The sequence below is a fragment of the Ursus americanus genome, chromosome 24 (genome assembly GCF_024610735.1).
Source record: "Ursus americanus isolate L20-20 chromosome 24, mUrsAme1.1.p, whole genome shotgun sequence".
Classification (NCBI taxonomy): Eukaryota; Metazoa; Chordata; class Mammalia; order Carnivora; family Ursidae; genus Ursus; species Ursus americanus.
The window spans coordinates 40,155,392-40,180,202 of record NC_142150.1 but is presented as its reverse complement, the minus strand read 5'-3'; the positions used below and the strand labels follow the sequence as shown (position 1 = coordinate 40,180,202).

The 24,811-nt window shown below is 59.6% G+C and overlaps 1 protein-coding gene and 1 non-coding gene across 3 annotated transcripts; both read left to right on the top strand.

Annotated features, from left to right (window-relative positions):
• Nucleotides 1-94: 94 nt before the first annotated feature.
• CDC42BPG (CDC42 binding protein kinase gamma) lies at nt 95-18,861 on the top strand. 2 transcript variants are annotated; one of them, XM_045775472.2, is made up of 37 exons: nt 95-254; nt 2,831-2,922; nt 3,004-3,087; nt 3,468-3,563; nt 3,871-4,019; nt 4,546-4,639; nt 4,849-5,049; nt 5,172-5,420; nt 5,858-5,937; nt 6,722-6,819; nt 6,913-6,993; nt 7,260-7,348; nt 7,453-7,632; nt 7,919-8,011; nt 8,154-8,275; nt 8,352-8,424; nt 8,664-8,770; nt 8,858-8,972; nt 9,212-9,360; nt 9,450-9,538; nt 9,848-9,900; nt 9,989-10,087; nt 10,177-10,236; nt 10,524-10,629; nt 10,912-11,045; nt 11,135-11,274; nt 11,366-11,447; nt 12,188-12,404; nt 13,322-13,384; nt 13,505-14,104; nt 15,145-15,242; nt 15,334-15,418; nt 15,540-15,660; nt 15,812-15,929; nt 16,129-16,252; nt 16,380-16,465; nt 17,504-18,861. In XM_045775472.2, the coding sequence occupies exons 1-37, from the start codon at nt 95-97 to the stop codon at nt 17,558-17,560; spliced, it is 4,644 nt and encodes a 1,547-aa protein (XP_045631428.2). In that variant the 3' UTR covers nt 17,561-18,861. The 2 variants fall into 2 exon arrangements, with proteins under 2 accessions (XP_045631428.2, XP_045631427.2); XM_045775471.2 differs by having other exon boundaries at nt 16,377-16,465.
• A 1,280-nt stretch (nt 18,862-20,141) lies between these two features.
• On the top strand, nt 20,142-20,248 carry LOC123778532 (U6 spliceosomal RNA). The gene has a single exon (XR_006775936.2). It is a non-coding gene; the product is annotated as a U6 spliceosomal RNA (small nuclear RNA).
• Nucleotides 20,249-24,811: the final 4,563 nt, after the last annotated feature.

Sequence of the window (24,811 nt, the reverse complement as noted above, 5' to 3'; positions counted from 1 at the left end):
CGCGGACGACCCGCGGACCGACAGACGGACGGGCCGACGGGCGGGCATGCGGGCGGCCCGGCTCTAGCCCGGGCGCGGGGCTCCGGCCGCAGCCATGGAGCGGCGGCTGCGTGCGCTGGAGCGGCTGGCGCGGGGCGAGGCCGCCGGTGGCCCCGGGCTCGACGGCCTCCTGGATCTGCTGCTGGGGCTGCACCACGAGCTCAGCAGCGCCCCCCTCCGGCGGGAGCGCAACGTGGCGCAGTTCCTGAGCTGGGGTGAGTGATCCGGGCGGGACCGAGGTGGGGTGGCGCGCCGAGACCCTCTCCCCACCCCACCCCACTCCCCGCGCCCAGCTCGCACAGACCCTTGGGCAGGGAGCGGCACCCCCACGGTCGCGGAGCTCGCACTGGCCCTGACACGTGCCACAGGACCCTTTGGGCCCTCTCAGCTGCACACCTTACCCTCCCTCAGATTCACACACACTCCCTCCCACTCACAGAAGCTGGTGCATGTACACAACACGCAACTTACACAGACCCACGCAAGCTTGGTCCCCAGTATAGACTTCAGACTCATGTCCACAGTCCATGTGCTACAGAGTCATGACAGGGGTGCCTCACTCCCACGTCATACTTCATGTCCCTGGAGGACAAACAGGCACACAGGCAGACCCCTGTGTGTCTCCCGCACTGACACACACGCTTTCTCAGTCTCCCACGAACCACACAGACACACTGAGATACCCACAGCTCGAGGAGAGACCCAGGAGCCCCACACTTCACCCTGAACGGCACCCCAACCGCACTGGCTATTACACACTTGCCTACTTGTACTCACAGATCCGTAGGGATGCTGTCACACTGGCAGATATCCCCCCACATACACTTCCATCTCCCAGCATACAAGGCCACCCCAGACTGGACACAGGAACCAACCTCGGCCCGTTTCCCTGTGCACGTCGCTGGCCAGGCTTCCTGAGGTCTATTCCCCAGGGCCGGGGAGGGGGGCCTGGCTGGAGGTGGGTCTGCACCCCTTCCTGGTTGACTCCTCTGAGTCACCGGAAGGGGCTGACGTGGAACAGCCCGCAACCCAGTGTGGGCACCGGCCCGGCACCAGCCCCAGGCCTCCCTCCCCAGGCCGGAGGACATAGGGGCCTGGCCAGGAGGGTGAGGTGAGACCAGTGTTTGCCCAGTGGGTGACTAGCATTCCCGGCACTCCTTAGCTCTGGGCAGGCACAAGGCCTGGCCTGGCCCGGTTGGGGGCCTGCAAGACATTCCAGTGAGCTGGCCCCCAGCCCAGCCCTCTCCTCCAGGGTGAGGGCAGCCAGGAAGCCCCTGCCTCTGGTGCCCACCACTCTCCCTGGGACTTCTGCACCTTATTCATGTGTGTCTGACCATGTTGTCATCACCGGCTGTGACACCCACGCACACGTGTGTGTGTGTGTGTTTGCACACACATGTGCTCCTTCCTGCGAGCCTCTGGCGTCTCTGCATGGGACCCCGGCATGGGGGCCTGTCTGTTGACATCTCCCGAGGTAACCGGCAGGCGGTGACTCACTCTGCTCCTGCTGCAACTTGTCCCTGCTCCTGCCCAGAGCCCCCAACCCAGCGGCAAGGCAAGAGGACTGGGCAGTCTGTCCTGGGGACCTTGATCCTCCTGACTCTGGGCCCCAGGTTTTGGCCCCTGTCTGGCTGACAGGAGCCACCCTGGCCTCAGTTCCCCCTTGGAGGCCTGTGGCAGTTCCTCCCAGCCGCACACATACACCTGGGAAAGAGACAATTAATTTCTGTGAGGAGGTTTCCACACCGCCCCTGCGGCAGGGGTTCTGCCTGATAAACCTGTGGAGCAGCTCTCTGACCCACCCACAGACCCGCCCAGCTGGCAGGGAGTTTACCTGCTGGCAGGGGGAAACTGAGGCAGGGAGCCAGACTGCAGCTCCCCCCAACCCCCACCACTCGTTCTTGCCTCTCAGAGTTTCTAGGCTCCAATTCCCTCCCCGGGCCTGTGGCTTCTCCGGGCCTGGAAAGGGCCTGGGAGTGGCTGGAGATGCCCCTCAAGGGAGTATCTGGGACTGGGAGAAGAGGAGGTTCTGAGTCCAGAGAGGGAGGCAGGGCTTAGAGTTGTAGGGCTGGTCAGGCCTGGAGGAGATCTTGAGTGTTCACTCCCTCAGGTGCCAGCGTCAGGCGCCAGGGAAAGGTTTTTTGGCTCCGTTTTTTAAGTCTTGTGAGAACGTGGGCAGACCTATTTATGCCTCCAGACTGAGAAGGCCCCATGCCGGGAGCACAGAGCCTGTCCTCCCAGAGCCCTGCAGAATCACTGTGTGACCTGTCCTCTGGGGCTGCCCCAGGCCTCACTCCCAGCCAGGTACCTCCGTGCCTGTAGGGTCCCAAGACCAGGGCTCCCAGCTCCCAGTGGCAGGGAAGCCTCTCTGGGGACAAGGAATGTTGTCCATCCAGTTTCCCAAGACAGGCCCAGGCCTGGTCCTGCTAGGCGCCAAGAACTGTGCGCTGAGGGTGGGAATGATATCCCCTTCCTCCCCAGGGTGACCTGGTCAGCCAGGGTCAACCCCAGACTGGGCAGGACTACAAGTTCCATCAGCCCCTGGGACAGAGACCGGCTAGTCTGGGGACGGGGGTCCAGGGATCCATGGATTTCAGGAAGTCTGGGGGCCAGGTGGTCAGCAAAGCCCCGACCTCACGTTCCATGCTTCCTACTCACGACTGAGTGAGTCCCTGGGGAGGCCATCTGTGCCCTGGCCTTGTGGGGGTTGCAGTTCCTGCTTTCCCCGGGCAAGAGAGAGAGCTGGGGCCCTCCTTGTGGGTTCCCTGAGCCCCACTCTGTGTCCCCTCAGCCAGCCCCTTGGTAGCGAAGGTAAAAGAGCTGAGGCTGCAGAGAGATGACTTCGAGATCTTGAAGGTGATCGGCCGAGGGGCCTTCGGGGAGGTGAGCAAAAGGCATGGGGTAGGTGGGAAGAGGGGGTTCACACCCAGGCAGAGCTGACCCCGGTGCTCCCTATGGCCTCAGGTCGCCGTGGTGAGGCAGAGGGACAGTGGGCAGATTTTTGCCATGAAAATGCTGCACAAGTGGGAGATGCTGAAGAGGGCCGAGGTCAGTCTGGGGTCCGATGGGACTTCAGCACCCTACCAACGGGCAGGGGGCGGGGGCGGGTGTGCTGCCAGTGGGGTATACAGGGCATGCTGGGGAAGGGGCAGGCGTGGCTGCTGAGCCTGTAGGGGGTCCACCTCCAACAACTGCCAACCTCCCCCATTGCTTCCCCACAATAAGCCTTTCTTAGGAGCTAAAGTAGTTCCCGTTTTCCTTATGGTAACACTGAGGCCCAGAGCCATAGAGCATAGGACTTGGTTCACACAGGCAACCTGGATCCGAGCTCCTAGAATTATTTATTCTTCCTCCATCTCCTGAGCTGGTGAGGAGGGTTTCCTGGGCCCTGATCCCACCCTTTGCCCTGCTCCCCAAACCTGTCGCAGACTGCCTGTTTCCGGGAGGAGCGGGACGTTCTGGTGAAGGGGGACAGCCGCTGGGTGACTGCTCTGCATTATGCCTTCCAAGATGACGAGTACCTGGTGAGGAGACTTGGCAAGGTCGGAGGGTGTTGTCTGGGGACAAAGGAGATGCTGGGTCCAAGGAGAGAGAGAGACCCCTCCTATGGGAACCACGAGGCTTCCACTCCCCACCACCTGCTGGGCCTGGAGCCCCCGCTTGAGCTCTGGCTGGAAGCTGGCGACCCTAGAGCTGCTGGGAGACACTCTTGCCTTCCCAGACCCCTCAGGACCCTGGGGAGGTGGGCAGGAGGCAGGGCCCTGGGACAGGTGGTCCCCACCCTCCTCGTCTGATTCTTGCCCCACGCCCACCCCATCCACCACCGTCCAGTACCTGGTGATGGACTACTATGCCGGTGGGGACCTCCTCACTCTGTTGAGCCGCTTTGAGGACCGCCTCCCGCCCGAGCTGGCCCAGTTCTACCTGGCTGAGATGGTGCTGGCCATCCACTCTTTGCACCAGCTGGGCTACGTCCACAGGTAGGGCCCCCACCCCACCTGCTGACTGCTCTGGGGACAGTGGACCGCTGCTGGGTGCTCAGCACATGCCAAGCCCTATGCTGGGCACTTCTAACACATGACGCCTTTGACTCCTCACACCACAAACCTGATGTGATGGGGGCTGCCCTTGTCCCCACTTTACAGGTGAGAAAGTCAGGGTTTACTAGGTAAGCACCTAGCTCGAGGTGACTCAGCTAGCGGTTTGCACCAGCGAAGTCTGACTCCTGCCTCCCCCACAGTGTGCCCTGCTGCCTCCAAGGGTCATCCTTACGGGTCCCTTTTCCCAGTCTAACCACCTTCTTCCTTCCTGGGAGCCAGGAGGCCTCGCCACCAGCTTTCCCCCTCCCGCATGCATGCACACACGCTGTTCTCATGTGCCTGTGGGAGTACGTGTGAGCAGATACACGCTGGTGTGCGTGTGCCCGGCTACTCACATCCAGGCATGTGCCCAAACACACACCTACACACGCAGGTCAAGCCCTTCTCTTCCCCTGCACTCCCTCAGGGATGTCAAGCCGGACAATGTCCTGCTGGACATGAACGGTCACATCCGCTTGGCTGACTTCGGTTCATGCCTCCGTCTCAACAACAGTGGTATGGTAAGGCCCCAGGGTGAGGGCAGGGGCACCCGGGCCGCAGAGCTCCCAGGGGAAGGAAGGACTGGGTCGAGGCCCTGGCGGGGGGTCACCAGGCCGGCTAAGCCTCAGGGAGTGGGGGTGTCAGGGCCAGACCCGGGGTCTCTGGTGAGGGGCCGTCAGGCCTAGCCAAGCCCAAAGCTGTCCTCATGGCGTCCTCACCACCCCCCCAGGTGGATTCGTCAGTGGCAGTAGGGACACCAGACTACATCTCCCCCGAGATCCTGCAGGCTATGGAGGAGGGCAAGGGCCACTACGGCCCACAGTGTGACTGGTGGTCCCTGGGCGTCTGTGCCTATGAGCTGCTCTTCGGGGAGACGCCCTTCTATGCTGAATCCCTGGTGGAAACCTACGGCAAGATCATGAACCATGAGGTCTGGCCGCCAGGCTCCGGGGCTCTGGGAGGGCAGCAGGAGTCCTGAGCCCCCACGGCTGGGATGCCCGCAGGCGGGGGTGGGGTCCTGGATGCCCACCTGCACCCCTCCCTTGCCTGCAGGACCACCTGCAGTTTCCCTCGGATGTGCCCGACGTGCCGGCCACTGCCCGGGACCTGATCCGCCAGCTGCTGTGCCGCCAGGAGGAGCGGCTGGGCCGCGGGGGGCTGGACGACTTCCGGAACCACCCCTTCTTTGAAGGCGTGGACTGGGAGCAGCTGGCAACCAGCACTGCCCCCTACATCCCTGAGCTTCGTGGGCCCATGGACACGTCCAACTTCGACGTGGACGACGACACCCTCAACCACCCGGTGAGTAGAGGGTCCCACGGCTTAGGAAAGCTGCCTTGTCCCTTGCTGGCTGTGGGAACCCCCCAGAAGTTCTCCAGAGCAGCTGCTGGGTGGAGGATGAGGCCCTCGGACTCCAGAGGCTCATGGGCGTTATGGTTCACCTGGGCGGGTTCAGCTGTACTGCGGTGGGTTGTAACGGGCGAAGGCCATTGGCCCTCAAGTATCATCCTGTTAACCAGAGGTCTTGTAAGGAAGAAGACCCTCAGCGGCACCTGGGAGGCCACGGTCACAAGGACTCATGGGAGTCGTGGTCTGTTTAGATGGGGCCCACGTCCCCCTCCTCGGTTCCATCTGAGCAGGAGGTCGGCACTCCCAGTCCCAGGGGAGTCTCCTGGGTCTTGAGCCTCTGCCTGGAGCCAGGCCTGTTGAGTGTGACACTCCTTCCCCTCCTTCTGCAGGGGACCCTCCCTCCTCCCTCCCATGGGGCTTTCTCTGGCCACCACCTGCCATTCGTGGGCTTCACCTACACCTCGGGCAGGTGAGTCTCGTCCTCACATACCTAGTGGGAGGCTGGGGGCTGCCTGGCCTGGAGGACACTGGGAACGTAGCCTGCTGGGACCCCGGGAAAGGGGTCAAATGGCCTACCTGGTGCCTGTACGTGACAGGTGCTCCGGGAGTGTGCTCTGGGCCCTCGGGAGGACAACTCCCACGTCCTCACGTTCTGGTGGAGCCATGCCTATGCCCCCTATGGGTCCCGTCCCAGCATCTGGCCCTTAGAGGACCCTCCGTGGTGGGCTGAGTATCCTGGACTCAGAACCAGAGGCCTAGAGTTGGAAGGGCCCCTCCAAGTCCCTGAGCCGCACTTCGTGCCCATTTTACACTGGGTCAAGTGCTCTAGGTCATTCGAGGGGCTGGCCTGAGACCGTGGTGAGGAGGCGCTCTGAGGTGCAAGCAAATGCGTCTGTCCTGCACCCCGAGAGCCGGTGTGTGCCGGGCCTGGGCCCAAGTGGCCCAGATCACCATGTCCTCGTGCCAGTCCCTGGAGGAGGGCCTGGGAGGAAACTGAGGCTCAGATATGTTAGGTGACTGTTCGAGTTCAAGCAGCTTATAACGGCCAGGGCTGGGGCTTGCCCCTGGGTCTGGGATCCCAGGGGCGGGGTCTGGTCTGGTCCGGTCTGTTTCTCCGGCCCGGAGCCCAGGGCTGGGTACAGAGCTGGCGCGCAGAGGGTGTTTCTTGGATGAATGGATGACTGGATGCGGGAAGGTGGAGGGGCTCTGGGGGGAGGGGTCTCCGCCAGCACGTGCCGCCCTGCTCTCCCCAGTCCAGGCCCCGAGAGCAGCTCTGAGCGGTTGGCCGGCCTAGAGCGGCAGCTTGGTCGTCTGCAGGAGGAGAAGATGCAGCTAAGCCGGGAGCTCCAAGGTACAGGGGAGCCAGCCGGGCCGCGGCGGTGTGGGTCTGACCCGGGAGCGACCGCTGGGCCAGCCCCTCACCGGCAGGTGCCCCCCTCCGCAGAGGCCCTGCAGGTCTCCTCAGACCCCCAGGAGCTGGAGCGGCTGCGGAAGGAAGTGCAGACTCTACAGGACAGGCTGTCAGGTATCCCGCCCCCAGCGCCACCCCCTCTTTCCGCCATCCTGAGCGGCTTTCCCAGCACACCTGAGTCCAGCCTGGGTTCCAGTCCCGCCCGACTGTGTAGACGTGTGATCTTAGGGAAGTAGTTTAAACTCTCTGAGCCTACACGTAGAAAATGGGCCAAGGAGACCCGCTTCCCGGGCTGTGGTGAGGGTTCTGTGAGACGCTGCCCGCGGAGTTTCTGGCTGAGGCCGTCAGTACGCATGGGCCTCAGTGACAATTCCTGGCAGAGATGCCGAGGGACAGCGAGGACCGGACGGATGGTGGGAGCCCAGGCCAGGACGGCGACCTGCGGCGGGAGCGAGACCGGCTCGCCCGGGTGAGGGCCTGGTGAGGTGGGGGAGCAGCCTGGGGCTCTGTGCTAAGGAGGTCCTGCCCTGACTCCAGGCCTTGCCCGCCCTGCCCCCTCTCGGACCCCTCCAGGAGCTGGCCGAGGCTCAGGCAGGGCTGCGGGCGCAGGCGCAGGCACTACGCAGAGCGCAGGAGCGGCAGGAGGAGCTGCTGCAGAGGCTGCACGAGGCCCAGGAGAGAGAGGCGGCCACGGCCAGCCAGACCCAGGCCCTGAGCTCCCAGCTGGAGGAAGCCCAGGATAGCAGCAGGAAGGTGAGTGATGGGGGCGGGTGGGGACAGCGGCTCTGCCCCGTGACCCCACCGGGTGGCTGGAGGAAGCCCAGGGAGCTCGGGGCTCGGTGCTGGCAACACCACGCACCTTGCACCCCTGCTGTGGCTGACCGAGGCCCAAGCGAGGGGATGTGTTTGGCGGGGGGGGCTGGAGGTTCACTGCCTGCATTCCCGCTGTGGCTGGCAGGGCCCCAGAGTCTGTAGCAAGGCGGGGGAGTGGGTTGGGGTGGACATGGTCCGCAGTGACTGCCCCTGCGTCTCATCACAGTTGCAGGCCCAGGTGGCCACCCTATGCCGGGAGGTGACACAGCTCCAGAGACAGAGGGAGCGAAGTCTTGAGAAGGAATCTTTCCGGGCCAAGGTAGTGAAGTCTTACCCTCTTCCCAGGGGCACTTCCCTTGGCGTGACCTACTCAGGGCCCTCAGGCCCCACCTGGGTCCCTGGGGTAGGAGTGGGCCACAGCTTCTCAGGCCCCTGCCCTGACCCCTCTCCGTGTCCTCAAGACCATCCACACCACCTCTGAGACCAATGGCACGGGGCTGCCTGAGAGCAGGCCTCAGGAAGCGCAGCTGAGGAAGGAGGTGGCTGCCTTGCGTGTGCAGCTGGAGCAGGCCCGTGGCCACGGGTGAGCTGGGCCACCGGGGTGGGGGTCAGGAGGGCGGACTGTGCTGGGAGGCATCGAGTCATCCTCTCTTCCCCAGGCTGAGTGGGAAGGAAGAGGCTCTGTGCCGGCTGGAGGAAGAGAACCGGCGGCTGAGCCTAGAGCAGGAGCGGGTGAGCACGGCAGACAGAGGGCAGACGGGCAGACAGACCAACGGGCAGCGGGACAGAGGTGGGGAGCTGGCCGGGTGGATGGTCCGAGCTGCCAGGGTCCCAGAGTAGGTGGTCTCCCCAGCCCAGTAGCACTCACAGCTGGCTGGCGAGCTATGGCGGGTAAACTAGGGTGGACACGGATGTGGTTCAGGGGTACGGGGGCCCCTGGAGACTAACCCCTCTTCCTGCCCGGCCCCCAGCTGGTGGAAGAGCTGGAACGGGAGCAGCAGAGCAAGCAGCAGCTGGAGGGCGAACGGCGGGAGACGGAGAGCAACTGGGAGGCCCAGATCGCCGACATCCTCAGCTGGTGGGGGCTGAGGGGCTAGTGGGGAGGGGCCAGGCCCAGGCGGGGCTGAGGGTCCAGGCCATGACCCTGAGCCCCCTTCCCAATCAGGGTGAACGATGAGAAGGTCTCAAGAGGCTACCTGCAGGCCCTGGCCACCAAGATGGCCGAGGAGCTGGAGTCCTTGAGGAACGTGGGCACCCAGACGCTCCCTGCCCGGCCGCTGGTGAGCCCCTGCAGACACCCTGGTGGGGTGGGCGTGCCAGGAGCCTCAGTCGGCAGGCAGGCGGGGACCCTGAACTCACAGAAGATCAGTGACTTGCCCGAGCTCACACTGGGTCGGTGGCCAGTCCAGGGCTTTGAGTCTGGCCAGGTGACATGGATGGCAGTGTGCTCTGGTGGGAGGGGCCTCTGAGGCAGCCAGGCCCCAGGGGGCGTCTTACCTGGGCACCCCCTGGCCACCAGGACCACCAGTGGAAGGCACGGCGGCTGCAGAAAATGGAGGCCTCAGCCAGGCTGGAGCTGCAGTCGGCTCTGGAGGCCGAGATCCGGGCCAAGCAGAGCCTGCAGGAGCGGCTGACGCAGGTGCAGGAGGCCCAGCTGCAGACTGAGAGGTGAGAGCACGGGGAGACCCTGCAAAGGGGGCTCGGGACCCCTGCGGAGGCCTCTGATGAGCCCCCCCCTCCCCCCGGCTGTCCCCCAGCCGTCTGCAGGAGGCAGAGAAGCAGAACCAGGGCCTGCAGCAGGAGCTGGCTGTGCTGCGGGAGGAGCTGGTGGCCCGCGGCCCGGGCGGTAAGTGCTCGTCTGCCTGCCTGTCCTGGAGCGAGGCCCCCGCTTGAGCCTCATGGGGACCAAGGGGGGCCCACAACGCCCTTGCAGGACTGTGGAGGCGAGAGCTTGTTCTGGACTCTGCTGCTCACCCCACTGTTACCCGGCACTTATGGGGCACTTGCTGTATGGGTATCCACCACAGCCCGCAGTCACTGCTCCATTTCACTGAGGTGGAAACTGAGGCTCCTGCTGGCCCCCAGTTCCTCAGGAACGGGTGTCAGGGCTTGAGCCAGGGACCCACCCCCAGTGACCTGTGCTCTCTGTTTGCAGACACAAAGCCTGCAAACTCCCTGATCCCCTTCCTGTCCCTCCGGAGCTCAGAGGTAAGAACCTTGCATGGGGCTGGCTGGGAGGAGTCCTGGGGAGACGAAGCACAGGGGCCTTGACTTCCCCCATCATCTCACTCCCCAGAAGGATTCCACCAAGGACCCTGACCTCTCGGCAGAGGCCCTGAAGCCTGGTGTGGAGCCAGAGCTGAGGCCAGAGGGCCGCCGCAGCCTGCGCCTAGGGGTGAGGACAGGCGGGAGTCCTGCGTTTGGGGGGCTGGGCCCCACCGGCTGCCTGCGCCCTCCTCACCTGTTGGCTTGCCTCCCCTGCAGGCTGTGTTCCCCAAAGCGCCTGCTGCCCCCACCGCCCCTGCAGAAGGTCCTCCTGCAAAGGTCAGCACCTAGAGGGGTGGAGCGGGGTGGGGGCACTAAGCCATTCTGCCAGGTCTCCAAGGACCTGCTTGGGTCCCTCCACGGACGGACATGATGGCTGGCAGACCACACTGGGGACAGTGACAGTGAGTTTGAGTGCTGTGACAGACTCACTGGGGCTGGGTTCACATTGCTGTGGGCTCATTCCCTGGTCCCACCTGACACCTCAGGGTGGCCTCAGGGGTGGGACGCAGGGCCCCAGTTGGCCACAGGCCAGTGTGAGTAATGGGCGTGTCCCACCTCCCCAGCCTGGCTCCCACGCGCTGCGGCCCCGGAGCTTCCCATCCCCTACCAAGTGTCTCCGCTGCACCTCGCTGATGCTGGGCCTGGGCCGCCAGGGCCTGGGCTGTGACGGTGAGACCCCCACTCCACCTGCATGCCCACCTCTCGTCCCTGGGTAGAGGGAATGAGACAGCCTGACCCTGATGACACCCCGATTTTCCTCTCGGTCCATGTCTCGTTTCCCGCTGCTCCATTTCACTTGCTCTTTTTTTTTCCTCACTTGATGGGGGAATTGGTGACAGTTCCGGTGCCACCACAGCCTCAGGGGAGCCGGGCCTGGGGCCGCCCAGACTCCTGGTTCCGAGCTGTCCCCACCCAGCCTCACACCACCGTCTTCTCCTGCTTTCCCCACAGCCTGTGGCTACTTCTGTCACTCCGCGTGTGCCCCCCAGGCCCCGCCCTGCCCTGTGCCCCCTGACCACCTCCGCACAGCCCTGGGAGTACACCCTGAAACGGGCACAGGCACGGCCTACGAGGGCTTCCTGTCGGTGAGCTGGGGCTGGCCGGGGAGGGGGAGGCCAGCATGGGGGGGAGTAGCGACAGCCGGGTGGGCCCTCCCATGCCTGCCTTCCCCCAGGTGCCGCGGCCCTCGGGCGTCCGGCGTGGCTGGCAGCGCGTGTTTGCTGCCCTTAGCGACTCACGCCTGCTCTTGTTTGACGCCCCTGACCCCCGGCTCAGCCCAGCCAGCGGGGCTCTGCTGCAGGCCCTGGATCTGAGGTGGGTGCCAGGCAAGGGCAAAGGGGTGCAGTGGTCAGGGGAGGTAGCCAGGGCCATTGTGACCTCTGACCAGCTCCGTGGACCTCCGCAGGGACCCCCAGTTCTCAGCCACCCCAGTCCTGGCCTCCGATGTTATCCACGCGCAGTCCAGGGACCTGCCACGCATCTTTAGGGTGAGTGCCGGGCAGGGTGGGTCGGGCCACTGTCCACGTCTGCGCAGCCCTGCTCCACTCACTCTTCTCTGTGTCCTTCTCCGTGGCTGCCCTCTGCACCGCCCCCCCACCGCCGCCCCATCACCTCCACAGGGATGGCTAAGGTAGCCTCCATCCCACAGAGCAGTGTGCCCTCCGTGTGTGAAGCTGGCCAAGTCCTGCTCGTTTAGGACCCTTCTGTGGCTTCCCATCACCCTCAGGGTGCTCCCGACTGTGGCCTCGAGGCCTCACATTTCTGACCCTGCAGGCCTCCCCGGCCTCGCTCTGGAGCCTCGCTCTGCTCTGAACACGGCTCGCTTTCTCCAGTTCCAAAAGTGCCCTGTAACTACGGACCCTTCCCGTCCCGTTTCCTCTACTCAGCCCAGGCTGCCCCCGAGCCTCTCCCCAACCTGGACCACTCCTGGTTACTCCACTCACCCCCTGGGCTCCAGCAGAAATGTCTCTTCCCCAGGGAGGGCATCTTTCACTCTCGGCCTGGGTCAGGGGTCCTGCCATATGCTCCCATGATGCCCTGTCTCTCCCCCACCACGGCCTTGTTGGTGTGACGGTCTGACTGTCCCGTCTGGTGAATCACCTGTCGTAAGACAGCTGCCAGCCCTGCACCTGGCTGCTCATGTTGGTGCTAAGAGGCATCAACCAGGGGAGAGAGGGGATGGCAGGGTGTCGGCCCACAGCCCTCCAGCCTAGGTCCCCGCCCATAGGTGACAGCCTCCCAGCTGACGGTGCCACCTGCCGTGTGCACTGTGCTGCTGCTGGCCGAGAGCGAGGCCGAGCGGGAGCGCTGGCTGCAGGTGCTGGGTGAGCTGCAGCGGCTGCTGTTGGACACGCGGCCAAGGCCAAGGCCTGTGTACACACTGAAGGAAGCCTATGACAACGGGCTGCCGCTGCTGCCCCACGCGCTCTGCGCCGCCATCATCGGTGAGCCGCCCGCTGAGGAGCATTGCCCCGGGCCGGCTCCGGGGAGGAGTCTGGGGCTGTCGGGAGGGTCGCTGCCCAGTCCCTACAGCCATGAGCTGCGGACTCTCCGCATTGCATACGTGACCCTCTCTGAGCATGGCTGTGTGGGCAGCCTAGCGGGGCCGGGCTTGGCTTCTGCCACTGCAGTTCTCTGTGCCTCCGCTTCTGCTTTTTCTCAAAGAATCTAAAAGGAGTGAAAAGAGCAAGGGCTTTTAGCAAGAGACGAGTGAGGGCTCCAGTCCTGGCTTTCTTACCGCAGCAGGGTGACCACGGGGGAGTCCCCCACTGCCTCCTATGGGAGCCTGGTGCTCAGCGGGACCTCCGTGAAGAAGCGAGGGAGCGGTGCCTCCTGGCTTCCCTGGGCAGGTGGCCACGGCCCTGAGCCAGCCTCTGCCCTGGAGAGCTGGGGCCTCCCCCTGCACTCAGAGCGGGAGCCCCAGGAGAGACTGTGCGGCTCCTCCAGGGCCCCTGTGTCAGTCGGGAGCTGGGGGAACAAGGGCACTGACTGAGCAGGGCCTGCTGTGAGCGGAACACTCACCCTGCGTGGTCACAGCCTCAGAGCAGTTCTGTGAGAAAGGATCCATTGTCCCCTCTTTACAGGAGAGCCAAGGCTCTGAGAGGTGACAGGACTTACCGCAAATCCCACAACTTGGGGTGGGGACCCCTCCCCCTCCCCCCAGCCCTTGTGGGCCTTCCCCCCGCCCCCCCAGTAGAGCCCGCCCAGACTTTGAGAGACAAGGGTCCAGTGATGTAGGGACAGTGGGATTGCCATCCCCATGCCCTCAGGAGAAACAGGCTCAGCAAGGACAGGCAGGCTGCCTCATCTTCGGCTGCCAGGTGGGCTCCCTGACCCCTGACCCCCTCCCTCCCTCTACTAGACCAGGAGCGGCTTGCTCTGGGCACCGAGGAGGGGCTGTTCGTGATCCACCTGCATAGCAATGGTACACGCGAGGCTGGGCCGGGGGGGACCTGGGTGGGGGTCAGCCCCAACGGCCAGAGGACGGTGGGCACGGGGCTGTTCACCCACCTGCTGGTGACACTCTCCTTCCCCAACCCCGAAGACATCTTCCAGGTGGGCGACTGCCGGCGGGTGCAGCGGCTGACTGTGAGCCCCACGGCGGGCCTTCTGGTTGTGCTGTGCGGCCGTGGCCCCAGTGTGCGCCTCTTCGCCCTGGCCAAGCTGGAGAGCGCGGAGGCGGGGGGTGCCAAGATCCCCGAGTCCCGAGGCTGCCAGGCGCTGGCAGCCGGACGCATCCTGCAGGCCCGCACCCCCGTGCTCTGTGTAGCTGTCAAGCGCCAGGTGCTCTGCTACCAGCTGGGCCCGGGCCCAGGGCCCTGGCAGCGCCGCATCCGCGAGCTGCAGGCACCCGCACCTGTGCAGAGCCTGGGGCTGCTGGGCGACCGGCTGTGTGTGGGCGCCGCCGGGGCCTTCGCCCTCTACCCACTGCTTAACGAGGCTGCACCCGTAGCGCTGGGGGCCGGTCTGGTGTCCGAGGAGCTGCCACCGTCCCGTGGGGGCCTGGGCGAGGCGCTGGGCGCTGTGGAGCTCAGCCTTAGTGAGTTCCTGCTGCTCTTCACCACTGCGGGGGTCTATGTGGACAGCGCCGGCCGCAAGTCTCGCATCCACGAGTTGCTGTGGCCAGCAGTGCCCACGGGATGGGGTAAGGCCTGCGGAGGGCCCGGCTGCGGCTGGTCCTCCTGCCTGACCACACCCTGCTCTGCCCTCAGTGGACTGCACCGGATCTTCCTCTCTTGGGCCTCTGCTCATGCTCTACCCCCTGCCTGAACTGTCCTCCTTGTACCTGGCAAACTCTTAACCAAGTCCAGCCGCAATGCCAGCTCAGGGCCCAGAGCTGGTAGGCACTCTGTAAATGACCACCATGACTTCTGTCATTGCCATTTCTGCTTTCATGCTCCCTGCGCTGCCTTCCCCCATTACTGGTCCTTTGTTCCTTTTTGCTCCCCCACCTCTGTATGCAGACCTCTGCCCTACTGCTCTTCGTACCTTCTTGTAATGATTGCTTTGGTACGTTGGGGGCCTGCCGAATGGGCTGGGGCTGGTTTCTTCATCACATCCTGCACCCAGCCCAGGGAAGCACACTCTAGGGGCTATGAATGTTTGGAGGATGAATGAGTGAATGAGTGAATGAATGAATGAACAAGGCAGTAGAGGAGTCCAACACATTCACAGGTAACTGTGAGATGGCATCCGGGCCAGAAGACAGGGACAGAGCTCCCTTCATAAGCAGTGATTCCTCTGGGGCGGGGCCTGCGGGTTGGGTGTGGCACAGACTTGGTCTGTAGGAGTTGGAGTTGGACTGCCCAGGGCTAATTCCCAGCTCTCACTCTCCACTGGGTAACCTTGGCCATACTTAGCTCTGGGGTTCCATTCTGTCATCTGTAAGTTAGGGATAATAATATGACCTGCCCAGAGTTGTTTAAGAAGTGAAGGAGAAAAAGTTTGCCAAGTGGTTGCAACTATGCCTGGCATGCCAGACAGTGAGTGCTCCAGGACTGCGATCTCCGATTTGCTATGGCCGTTGGGTGGGGCAACCTGGAGTCTTCAGAAGGACCTTTGGTTGGGCGTGGAAGTTACTGTGCGGTGGCAGGACACGGGGCGGGGGGGGGGGGTGTTCCGGGGCCGCAGCCAAGGAAACAAGCCCACGGAGGTGCTGGACTTGCACGGTCTCCTGCCCCGCAGGTTATGCAGCCCCCTATCTGACCGTGTTCAGCGAGAACGCCATCGATGTGTTTGATGTCAGGAAAGCAGAATGGGTCCAGACGGTGCCACTCAAGAAGGTGAGGGCGGCCCGGACCCCTGGCCCTGGCCCTGGCCCTGGCCTGGGGGGCTGCTGGGCAGCACGGCTGACCTCTGTGCCTGCTGCCTCAGGTGCGACCCCTAAACCCGGAGGGCTCCCTGTTCCTCTTTGGCACGGAGAAGGTCCGCCTGACCTACCTCAGGAACCGGCTGGCAGGTGAGCAGTGCGTGTGCAAGGGAGTACGGAGTGTGTGCGTTCACGTGTGCATGTGTGACCCTGAGCGCCCGCGTGAGCTGGGGACTTGGGAGCACCGCCCGGCTCTCTGCTTCTCCCATAGAGAAGGACGAGTTCGACATTCCCGACCTCACTGACAACAGCAGGCGCCAGCTGTTCCGCACCAAGAGCAAGCGCCACTTCTTCTTCCGCGTGTCGGAAGAGCAGCGGCAGCAGCGGCGCAGGTGCGCGTGCGCGCTGCTGCGGCGGGGCGGGGCCTCCCAAGCTTGGGGGCGGGGCGAAGCCAGGCGGTCCCAAGTTCGGGTCCGTTTCGGGAGCGGGCGGGGCAAGCGTCCCCTGCGCCGCGCCTCTCCCCCACATTCCCTCCACCCGCAGGGAGATGCTGAAGGACCCCTTTGTGCGCTCCAAGCTCATCTCACCGCCCACCAACTTCAACCACCTGGTGCACGTGGGCCCCACGGACGGGAAGCCCAGCGCCAGGGTTCTGCCCCGGGTGAGTTCTCTGGAGCCAATCACAAGCCTCCCTGGTGATGCTCAGCCAATCACCGGCCTTCCCGTCGCGCTTGAGCCAATCGCAGCCCTCTGTTTACCGGACCCGGGTCCTCAGCACGTCCAGGCTGGGGGCCCACTGCGGTGGGTTTGCCCTGGGCTGGGTCGCCGCCCGGTCCCAGCCCTTCTGCACTGTCCAACAGGCTCCAGAAGGGAAGGGCCGAGGTACCCGGGGCTCCGGCCCGCAACGTCCCCACAGCTTCTCCGAGGCTTCGCGACGCCCAGCCTCCGTGGGCAGCGACGGGCTCCCTGGAGACGCGGACACCAGTAAGGACAACCCTACTGTTTCCACTGCCTCCGAATCCCTCCGCAAAGTTTCCACCCCCCTTTGGACCCCTCATATTTGACTTTGGATTCTTGTGTGCCCCCCCCCCCCATCCTGCTCCTGGAGCAGTGAAGAGGAAGCCTTGGACATCTCTGTCCAGCGAGTCCGTGTCCTGCCCCCAGGGGTCTCTGAGCCCTGCAGACTCCCTGATACAGGTGAGCTGGTGGGGGTTTTCCCTCCCCTATAAAAGCACAGGTAGTTCTGTTCTGTGCTAGGCCCTGTGCTGGGACCTGAAGCCAGGAAAGAAGCTAAGCCCAGCCCTGGCCTGGACCCTAAGAGAAGCAGACTCACCCCACAGTGGGTCCCAACAGAGGCCTGGAGGCAGGTCGGCCTAGGTGGGAATCTTGGCCTTGACTGTCCCAGGAGTGTGGCCCTGGGCGAGATGTCCAGCCTCCCTGAGCTTCTTTCACCTATAAAATGAGGTTATTTGAGATTATTCTAGAAGTGATAAGCGTATGAGGTGAGGATGACTTCGGCAGGGTGCCTGACACGTGGGGAGAGTGCCACAGAAGGTGAGCTCTTTAGAGGCCCAACCTGAGGTGGAAGGATCAGAGGAGAGTCCACTCTGGCTGGGGACAGGGCAAGACATAAGAGAAGCTGGGAAGGCTCCCATTCACCCTCCAGCCACTTCTCCACTGCCACCCCCACTGGAGCCACACCAGGCCACTGAGAGCCCTGGGACTTGCCATATTCTTTCACACCTTTCGGCTCTTGCCCCGGACATCCCCGCTGCTTTGAATGCCCTTTCATCAACACCCAGGCCACCCTCAAGGCTCTGCACTAATATCGCCCTTTCCAAAGATCAGCTGGCTGCCTGGCAGCCACCAGCCCCCCCTAGGGCCCGTGCCTGCTCCGTCCACCCCTCTTTGTCAGTCCTTCTGTGCTATGGTTTTCCTCCGATGCCAGTCCTCCCTCAACTGTGGGCTCCCTGATAGCAAGGGTCAAGTTTGTCTTCTGCCTAGAGTAAAGCGTGTTTTGTTGGCTGATGAGGAATAGAGTGAACGAACAAAGGGACTTTGATGTGGGCTCCAGGGTTAAGTAGGAGTTCCCAAGGTTTTTCTCCTATAGCCCCACCCCACCTCATATCTGGCCTCCTCCAAGGGCCCTGATGTAGCAGGTAATGGATCCTGGGAAGGCCTCTAGGGGGCATTGGTCTGGTGAGGAAAGAGTCCTTCCTTCTGTTTTCCCTCCAGGTGTCAGAACGGCCCCGGAGTCTCCCCCCAGCCCCTGAATCAGAGGGCTCCCCTTGACACCCTCTGGCAGGGCCCACCCCGATCCCAGGACCGAGAGACAGAAACGAGCAAAGAGCTTGAGGAATGCCATGCTCCGGCTGGCCCGGGATGTGTGGAAATTCGGACTCAGGGAGGGCCTGGGTTGGAGAGCGACTTGGAGGCTGGTCTGGGTACCCAGGACCCGGGGGCCCTGATTCCCAGCCCTTATCCTGCCTTTCCCCTCTGCTCCCAGCCCCTATCTCTGCTAGCTACTGGGAATAGAAGGGCCCCCTCTCTGCCCTGCGGGCCCATCTGCCCTGGAGTCCAGGGGCGATTGTGCCAAAGCTCTCCTTTCCAGTGCCCAGCCTCAGAAAGCCTGCAAGCAAGAGTCGGGATGAGGGATGGAGAAGGACTGGGTCCTTGGGAGCAATCTGGGGTTTTGGCTGTGGACTGTCTAGCCTTAGGTGAGGCCAAGTTGGGGCATATCGTGGTCTCTGCTCAGGGTCAAGGTAGGAAAGACAGAGTCTGATCCAAAGGAAAGGAGGATGGGGCGCCCGGCTGGCTCAGTCAGCAGAGCATGCGACTCTTGATCTCAGGGTTGTGAGTTCAAGCCCCATGTGGGGGGTAGAGATTACTTAAAAAATAAAAAAAAAATTTTTTTCAAAGTAAAGGAGGATAGACAAGGAGCAGGGAGGATGTAGGTGAAGGAGGATGTAGGTGAAGGATGTAGGATGTGGGAGAGGGAAGGGGAAGGAAAGGAAGTGAAAGAGGCAGTGTTAGTGATTGGCAGGAGGGGAGAGGCATCCAGAGGAGGAGAGGGATAAAGGAGGAGCAGTGAAGAGGAGCAGAGAGCCGTGGGGGTCCGGGAGGAGAACACTACTGAGAGGGGCCTTTCTCTCTGGGGAGGAGCTCAGCGGGATTGGGAACAGAGAAGGGCCCTGTGAACCAACTGCCCTTGCATCTAATCCGCCCAGTGGGGGGAGAGCATTCCTAGACAGGGACAGGATGGGGAGGGTATTTATAAAGGCTGCTTGGTGGGAGATGGCATCTGACGGGGGCCACTGGAGGGTCTCCAGGCACACTCTGGCCCCTCCCAGAAGGGGGGGCGGTCCTTTTTCTCAAAGCTTCAACCACCTGTGTATTAGGGGATCATAGGGGGCATTTTATTATTGATCATAGTCATTATTATTGTTATTATATTACTATTTTTATTAAACTTCCCTCTACTGCCAAGTGGGGGCAAAATAAGTATTTATCTCTTCAAACGCCATATTCCCGGGAGGGATGGACCCTGATGCTCTGTGAGGCAACAAGAAACCAATAAAGATGACTTTTTAAGCTGCTGGCCTCCCTGCCTGGATCTGTCCTCCTGGGTTTCAGAAAATGGGGGGGGGGGATCAGAGATGGAGGGAGAAATGGGGATGTCAGAGACAGTTAAAGACTGAGTTGTCTCCCCCCTCCCCCCGTACTTTCAGGAATCAGATGACACATGCAAATGGGGGTGAGGACAATTCAACAACAAAGGGACAGTTTACAAAAGCGGGGGCAGTGTTCATGGAACCCACCGAGGAGAGGCTGTGCTCCTGAGCCCCAGCAGCGTGGGAATCTGGTAGCACTCGCAGGCAGCAAGAGGCAGTGGTGTCACCTGACAGGAGCTGCGGCTGTCAGCAGAACTTGGCGGTGGTTGAGCAGACAGGCAGCCAGCCCAGGGAATAAATTCCTCATACCTCGCTTGACTCCCTCCCTCCCCCTCCTGCCTCCCTTTGTCCAAACACGAGCAGCAGCCAGAAGACACGAGAGCTTGGTCACTGCAGCTCCTGGAACGCGGCCTTGGGGGCACCGAGCTGGGTGGAGCAAGGCGGAAGGGGACCTGCAGGGCACCCCAAGGGTGCCAGCACCCTGTCGCCCCGCCCGGGCTGGTAGGCGTGGGAGGGCTCTCATGGTTCTTAGTTCAAGGGTCCCTGACTGAGCAGGACCCAGGCCTGAGTTGCATGAGGAAGGAAGGTATGGCCTGTGCCCCTGGGATCAGGGCGGACCTGGGGAGCTGAGGGCTATGCCCTGAGACTCATGGTCAGCTCTAAACTGGGGAAAGGACCAAGAAGGGGCCCAGTGTCATACCTGGTTGGGGATGGGAGTTGGAGGGTGCCCAGGGAATTCCAGCCTCGAGAGTCAGACAACCTGAATTCTAGTCCAGCTGTGCAGTCACGGACCAGTTACCTGACCTCTCTAAGTCTCCGTTTTCCCATCTGTCAATGGGGGATCCTAAAACCCACTTCATGGGAGGTTCTGGCGAGACCTTGGTGCAATGAGTATAAAATGCCGTCAGCGCACTCTGGAAATGTTTGTTTCTGCCTATGGAGATGCGGAACCAGAGAGGGGGCAGGGACATGGAGGCCTCTTGCGCGCTAAGGCCTGCAGCCATCCTCCCCAAACTGGGGGACACCCAGCAATGATTTAGCCAAAAGATTTTCATATTTTTAAAAATTAATTTTCTCCCGGGGCTTCTGGTTGGCTCAGTCAGTGGAGTGGGCGACTCTTGATTTCGGGGTTGTGAGTTCAAGCCCCCCGTAGGGCGTAGGGGTCACTTAAAAATAAAATCTTAAAAATAAATACATAAGTAGTGCTCACTTCGGCAGCACATATACTAAAATTGGAACGATACAGAGAAGATTAGCATGGCCCCTGCGCAAGAATGACACGCGAATTCGTGAAGCGTTCCATATTTAAAAATAAATAAATAAATAAATAAATAAATAAATAAATAAATAAATAAAGTTGATTTTCTCCCATTGTTTTATGTTGACACATTTCAAACCTACAGAAAGATCGAGAAAATATGAACTCCTTGTATTCTCCACCTGTACTTACCAGCTGTTAACATTTTGCTGCCTCTGCTTCACCTCCATATTTATCGGTACCTACATGTGTGTCTAGCACGATCGTGCTACCATTTGAAAGTAGGTTGCAGACGTCTTGAACTGAGCACCTAAATACGTCATGGGCGTCCCTTACGAATAAGGGGCAACAGTGAGGTACCTGGGTGGCTCAGTCGGTTGAGTGTCGGACTCTTGATTTTGGCTTGGGTCAAGATCTCAGGGTCATGGGATCGAGCACAGACTCCCGTGCCTCGCTCAGCAGGGAGTCTGCTTGAGATTCTCTCTCTCTCCCCCTGTGCCTCTGCCTGCTGCCCCCACACTTGCTGTCTCTCTCAAATAAATAAAATTTTTTGGTCTTTTTTTTTTTTTGGATTATTATTTATTTGAGAGGGAGAAAGAGAGCAGAGTGAGCGAGAACTCAAGTAGGGTGGAGAGGCAGAGGGAGAGGGAGAAGCAGGCTCGGAGCACCATCCCAGGACCGTGGGATCATGACCTGAGCCAAAGGCAGACATTTAACTGACTGAGCCACCCAGGTGCCCCAATCAATAAAATCTAAAAAAAAAAATTACATAGTTGACGCTATTTTAGATTAATTTTAATTACGATCCTTTTTTTTTTTGTAAATTAGGGGGTGAATTCCCCTGTGACTCTCTCCCCTCCCTCCATAAGATTAGCTTATGTCTATGTGTTGCTGTATATGCCCGTATATATACCCTGGCAGACATCAAGAGGGACCACCCTCCCCCAGCCTCCTTGCTTCCATCAGCGGACATCAAGTCAGAGCCTTGGGGCCCTTCCTACTCTTGGCAGGAAGCCCAGCCCTCGGACCCTCACCCTCACACCAGGCCCCCACCTCACTCCTGCCCTTCATCCCTATTGCTCAACATCACCGCAAGGGACTCAGGCTTCCTAGCTTCTCCATACTCTGGCCATCCCCCTTTCTGACCTTATCTCCATGCTCAGCTCCTAATAGTTATCCACGGTCATGGTCCGTCTTCAGCAAAATCCCCCATGTCCTCATCCCCTTCTGTAAAGGTCCTTAACCCCCTGCTCTAGCAGGAACCCTGAGGTCACTACTGCCACCCCTTCTGTCACTGGGCCTGGAGGTGGGGTAGGCGCACTCCATGATTCTCATTGCTGCTTACAGACATCCTCCTCCCTCCTTTCAAACACTCAAGTTGGCGTCCACTCAAGTTATCAGGGTGTAAACTGCCCATTTCATTTCTGACCTCTCCCAACCCATGGATCACTCCTTTTTTGAACATTCTAGCTCCTGGCTTGCTGTCACTCTCTCCCTGCTCCTCCAGTTTTGGTTCTTAGAGACTGATAGAACATATGGATGATTAGGCTCTGGGTCTCTCAGTTCCTTGGACCCCCGCTCTCCTGTGACCGTGTCTTCCACCCTGCCCAAGCCACACACTCTTGTAGCCAGCCTGGAGAGCTGCTCCAGCCTGCATGAGGGCCACCGATTACATGGGCTCTGGAGCCCTTGACAAGTGACCAGCCTGAACTGAGATGTGCTGTGAGTATAAAATACACCGCAGATTTCAAACACTTAGTGTGGAAATATATATAAAGGATCATTAATTTTTATATTGATTACAAGTTGAAATAACATTTCAAACGTTATTAAAATTAATCTCACTTAAGTCTACTTTAAGTGTAGCTACTAGAAATTTTAAAGTTATATATATATAGCTCATGTTACATTTCTACTGGAAGCACTGTGCTAGGTCTTTTCATTGCCAATAAGGACAGCTCTCTCCCTGTGACCTCAGTCCCAAGCATCCCTATCTCAAGCATCTCTAACCAACACCCCTATCTTTCCAGCTCTATCACCCCAACTCCAGTAAACGTTTGACCCCATCGGAACCTACAGTCCGCTGATTTTGCCGACTTTTGCTGTCCCTCATCCCTCATGTGTCCTTAGGTCCCTCCTCCCACAGCATAAATTCCAGGTCAATCATTATAGTTACTCTTTTGCATAATGCATCTATTTATTCCACAAGTCTTTGCTGAAGACCAATTATATGCCAGACTCTATTCTGGGCATAGGGGACCCATTAATAAACAAAACAGACAATATTCCTGTCCTTGTGGAGCTTCTATTTTGGTGGTAGGAGACAAACAATAAACAAATAAGTAAGTTATATAAGATGCTGGAATGGTGGTTCTCATTCGGGGGTAATTTTGCCCGCCCCCCTCCAGGCGACATTTGGCAACGTCCACAGACATTACTAGTTGTCACAACGGGGGAAGAAGTGCTGCTGGCATAGTTGGTGGAAGCAAAGGGGATGCAGCTAAACATCCGACAGCACAGAGGGCAGGCTCCGACTGCAAAGAATTATCTAGCCCCAAATGTCAATAGTGCCCTGGCTGAGCAGCTCTGTTCTAGCTTTAGAAGACGTTAGTAATTTGGCAGGGGGGGGGAGTAGAGCAGGGTGGAGGGACAGAATAAGAAATTTGTGTTGGAGAGTATGATCTTTTTCTTTCTCTAAGATTTTATTTGAGAGAGAGAGAGAGAGTGAGTGCGAGCACGCACATTCGCACACACATGGGGGGAGGGGCAGAGGGACACGCAGACTCCCTCCTGAGTGCAGAGCCCAACGCGGGGTGGAGGTGGGCTTAATCCCAGGACCCTGAGATCATGACCTGAGCCGAAATCAAGAGTCCGATGCATCCAGGAGCCCCAGAGAGTGTGATCTTAAGTACGCTGGTCAGGCCTGGGTCAGCCTCGTTGAGAAGGTGGCATTTGAGCAAAGGTGTGGAGGGAAAGAGACCACCTACTGGGTTTCCTGTGTCATTGAGAAAATCAAAGTACCCAGGACATGTGCCCACGCATTCTGCCTTCTCTCCAATTATTGCAGAGAAACTGTTCATGTTTCTAGCAAAGGCCAAACCTGCCACTCAGGAACTCCCCTTCCCTCCACCCATTCGAGGCCATGGGTCCTGCAATGCTCTCCATTGAACGCCACCACCACAACCTCCTTTGACCCTCTCCCCCCTCCCCTGCCCCGCCCACCAGCCGCCATCTTATTTTTTCCTGTCTTTGCTGCAAAGCCCCCTGAAAGAGTTGAGTATTAGCGCCATCTCCAATTTCTTTGCTCTCATTTTTCTTGAGCCAAGGAACTTCAGGTTTTTGCTCCCAAACTGCTCTTAATGTGGTCATCGGGCATTCCCTCTGAACCAAATCCAGTCAGTCTTCCGTGCTCAGTTTGCTGAGCTATGAACAGCGTCTGACACTATCAGTACCACCCCTGCCTCGGTGGTCCATCTTCTGCACAGATGCTTGTCTGGTTTTCTTCCTCTCTCTCAGGCCAGTCTCCTTTGCTCGTTCTTCCCAGTCTCCTAATCTCTATGCGAAGAAGGACCCCAGAACTTGGTCCTTGGTGATCTCATCCCCATATACTCTTCGCCCAGCTTCCCCTAATATTAACATCTGACATAATCATGATACGTTTATCAAACCGAACTGATGAAAACTATGAACGAAGTTATAGACTTTATTCGAATTTCACAAGGAGGGTTCCCAGGTGCCGTGACCAGTTTGGTTTTAAGACTAAAAATCCCAAACTCCTGAAGTCCCCTCAGTCTTGGGCAAACTATGATGGTCAGCCACCCTATTGACAATTTTTTCCCACTAATGTCTTTTTTTCTGTCCCAGGATTCAACCCAGAACACCACATTGCATTTAGTTGTCCTGTCTTCTTACTCTGTTCTAATCTGCAACAGTTTCTGTCTTTCCTCATCTCTTATGACTTTGACACTTTTGAAGAGTACTGGTCAAGTGTTTGGTAGACTATTCCTCAGTTTGGGCTTGTCAGATGTTTCCTCATGATTAGACTAGGCTTACGGATTTGGGGGGATAATACCCACAGAGGTGAAGAAGGGCAGAAATTTGATGTTCTACTCACTGCTATACATGCAGTGCCCAGGACTGAGTGCCGGGCCCACAGGCACCAAAAATCTGTTTGTTGAATGAATAAGGAAGGTGAATGGATGATTCTGCAGAAAGTATTTAGTACTGCTCTGAAGTTTTAAAATGTTCTTAATAGGGATGCCTGGGTGGCTCAGTCGATTAAGCATCTGCCTTTGCTCAGGTCATGATCCCAGGGTCCTGGGATCAAATCCTGACAAGGGCTCCTTGCTCAGCCGGGAGCCTTCTTCTCCCTCTGCCTGACACTCCCCTGTTTGTGGGCTTGCGCTCTCTCTGGCAAATAAATAAATAAAAATTTAAAAAAAACAACAACAAAAAAACCCAACAAAAAACAATGACTCTTTAAAAAAAATGTTCTTAATATAGATACTATCTTATACATATCGTTCTGAAACGTTTTTCCCTCAACAATGTGCTCTGAAGATCCATTAGGATGCATAGCGCTACTTTACTTTTATTCTATTGCAAATAACTATA

Coding starts and splice junctions, on each gene's coding strand:
- CDC42BPG (XM_045775471.2), top strand. CDS start 95: ATGGAGCGGCGGCTGCGTGCGCTGGAGCGGCTGGCGCGGGGCGAGGCC. Junction 3,088..3,467: donor AGATGCTGAAGAGGGCCGAG/GTCAGTCTGGGG, acceptor AACCTGTCGCAG/ACTGCCTGTTTCCGGGAGGA. Junction 5,421..5,857: donor ACGACACCCTCAACCACCCG/GTGAGTAGAGGG, acceptor CTCCTTCTGCAG/GGGACCCTCCCTCCTCCCTC.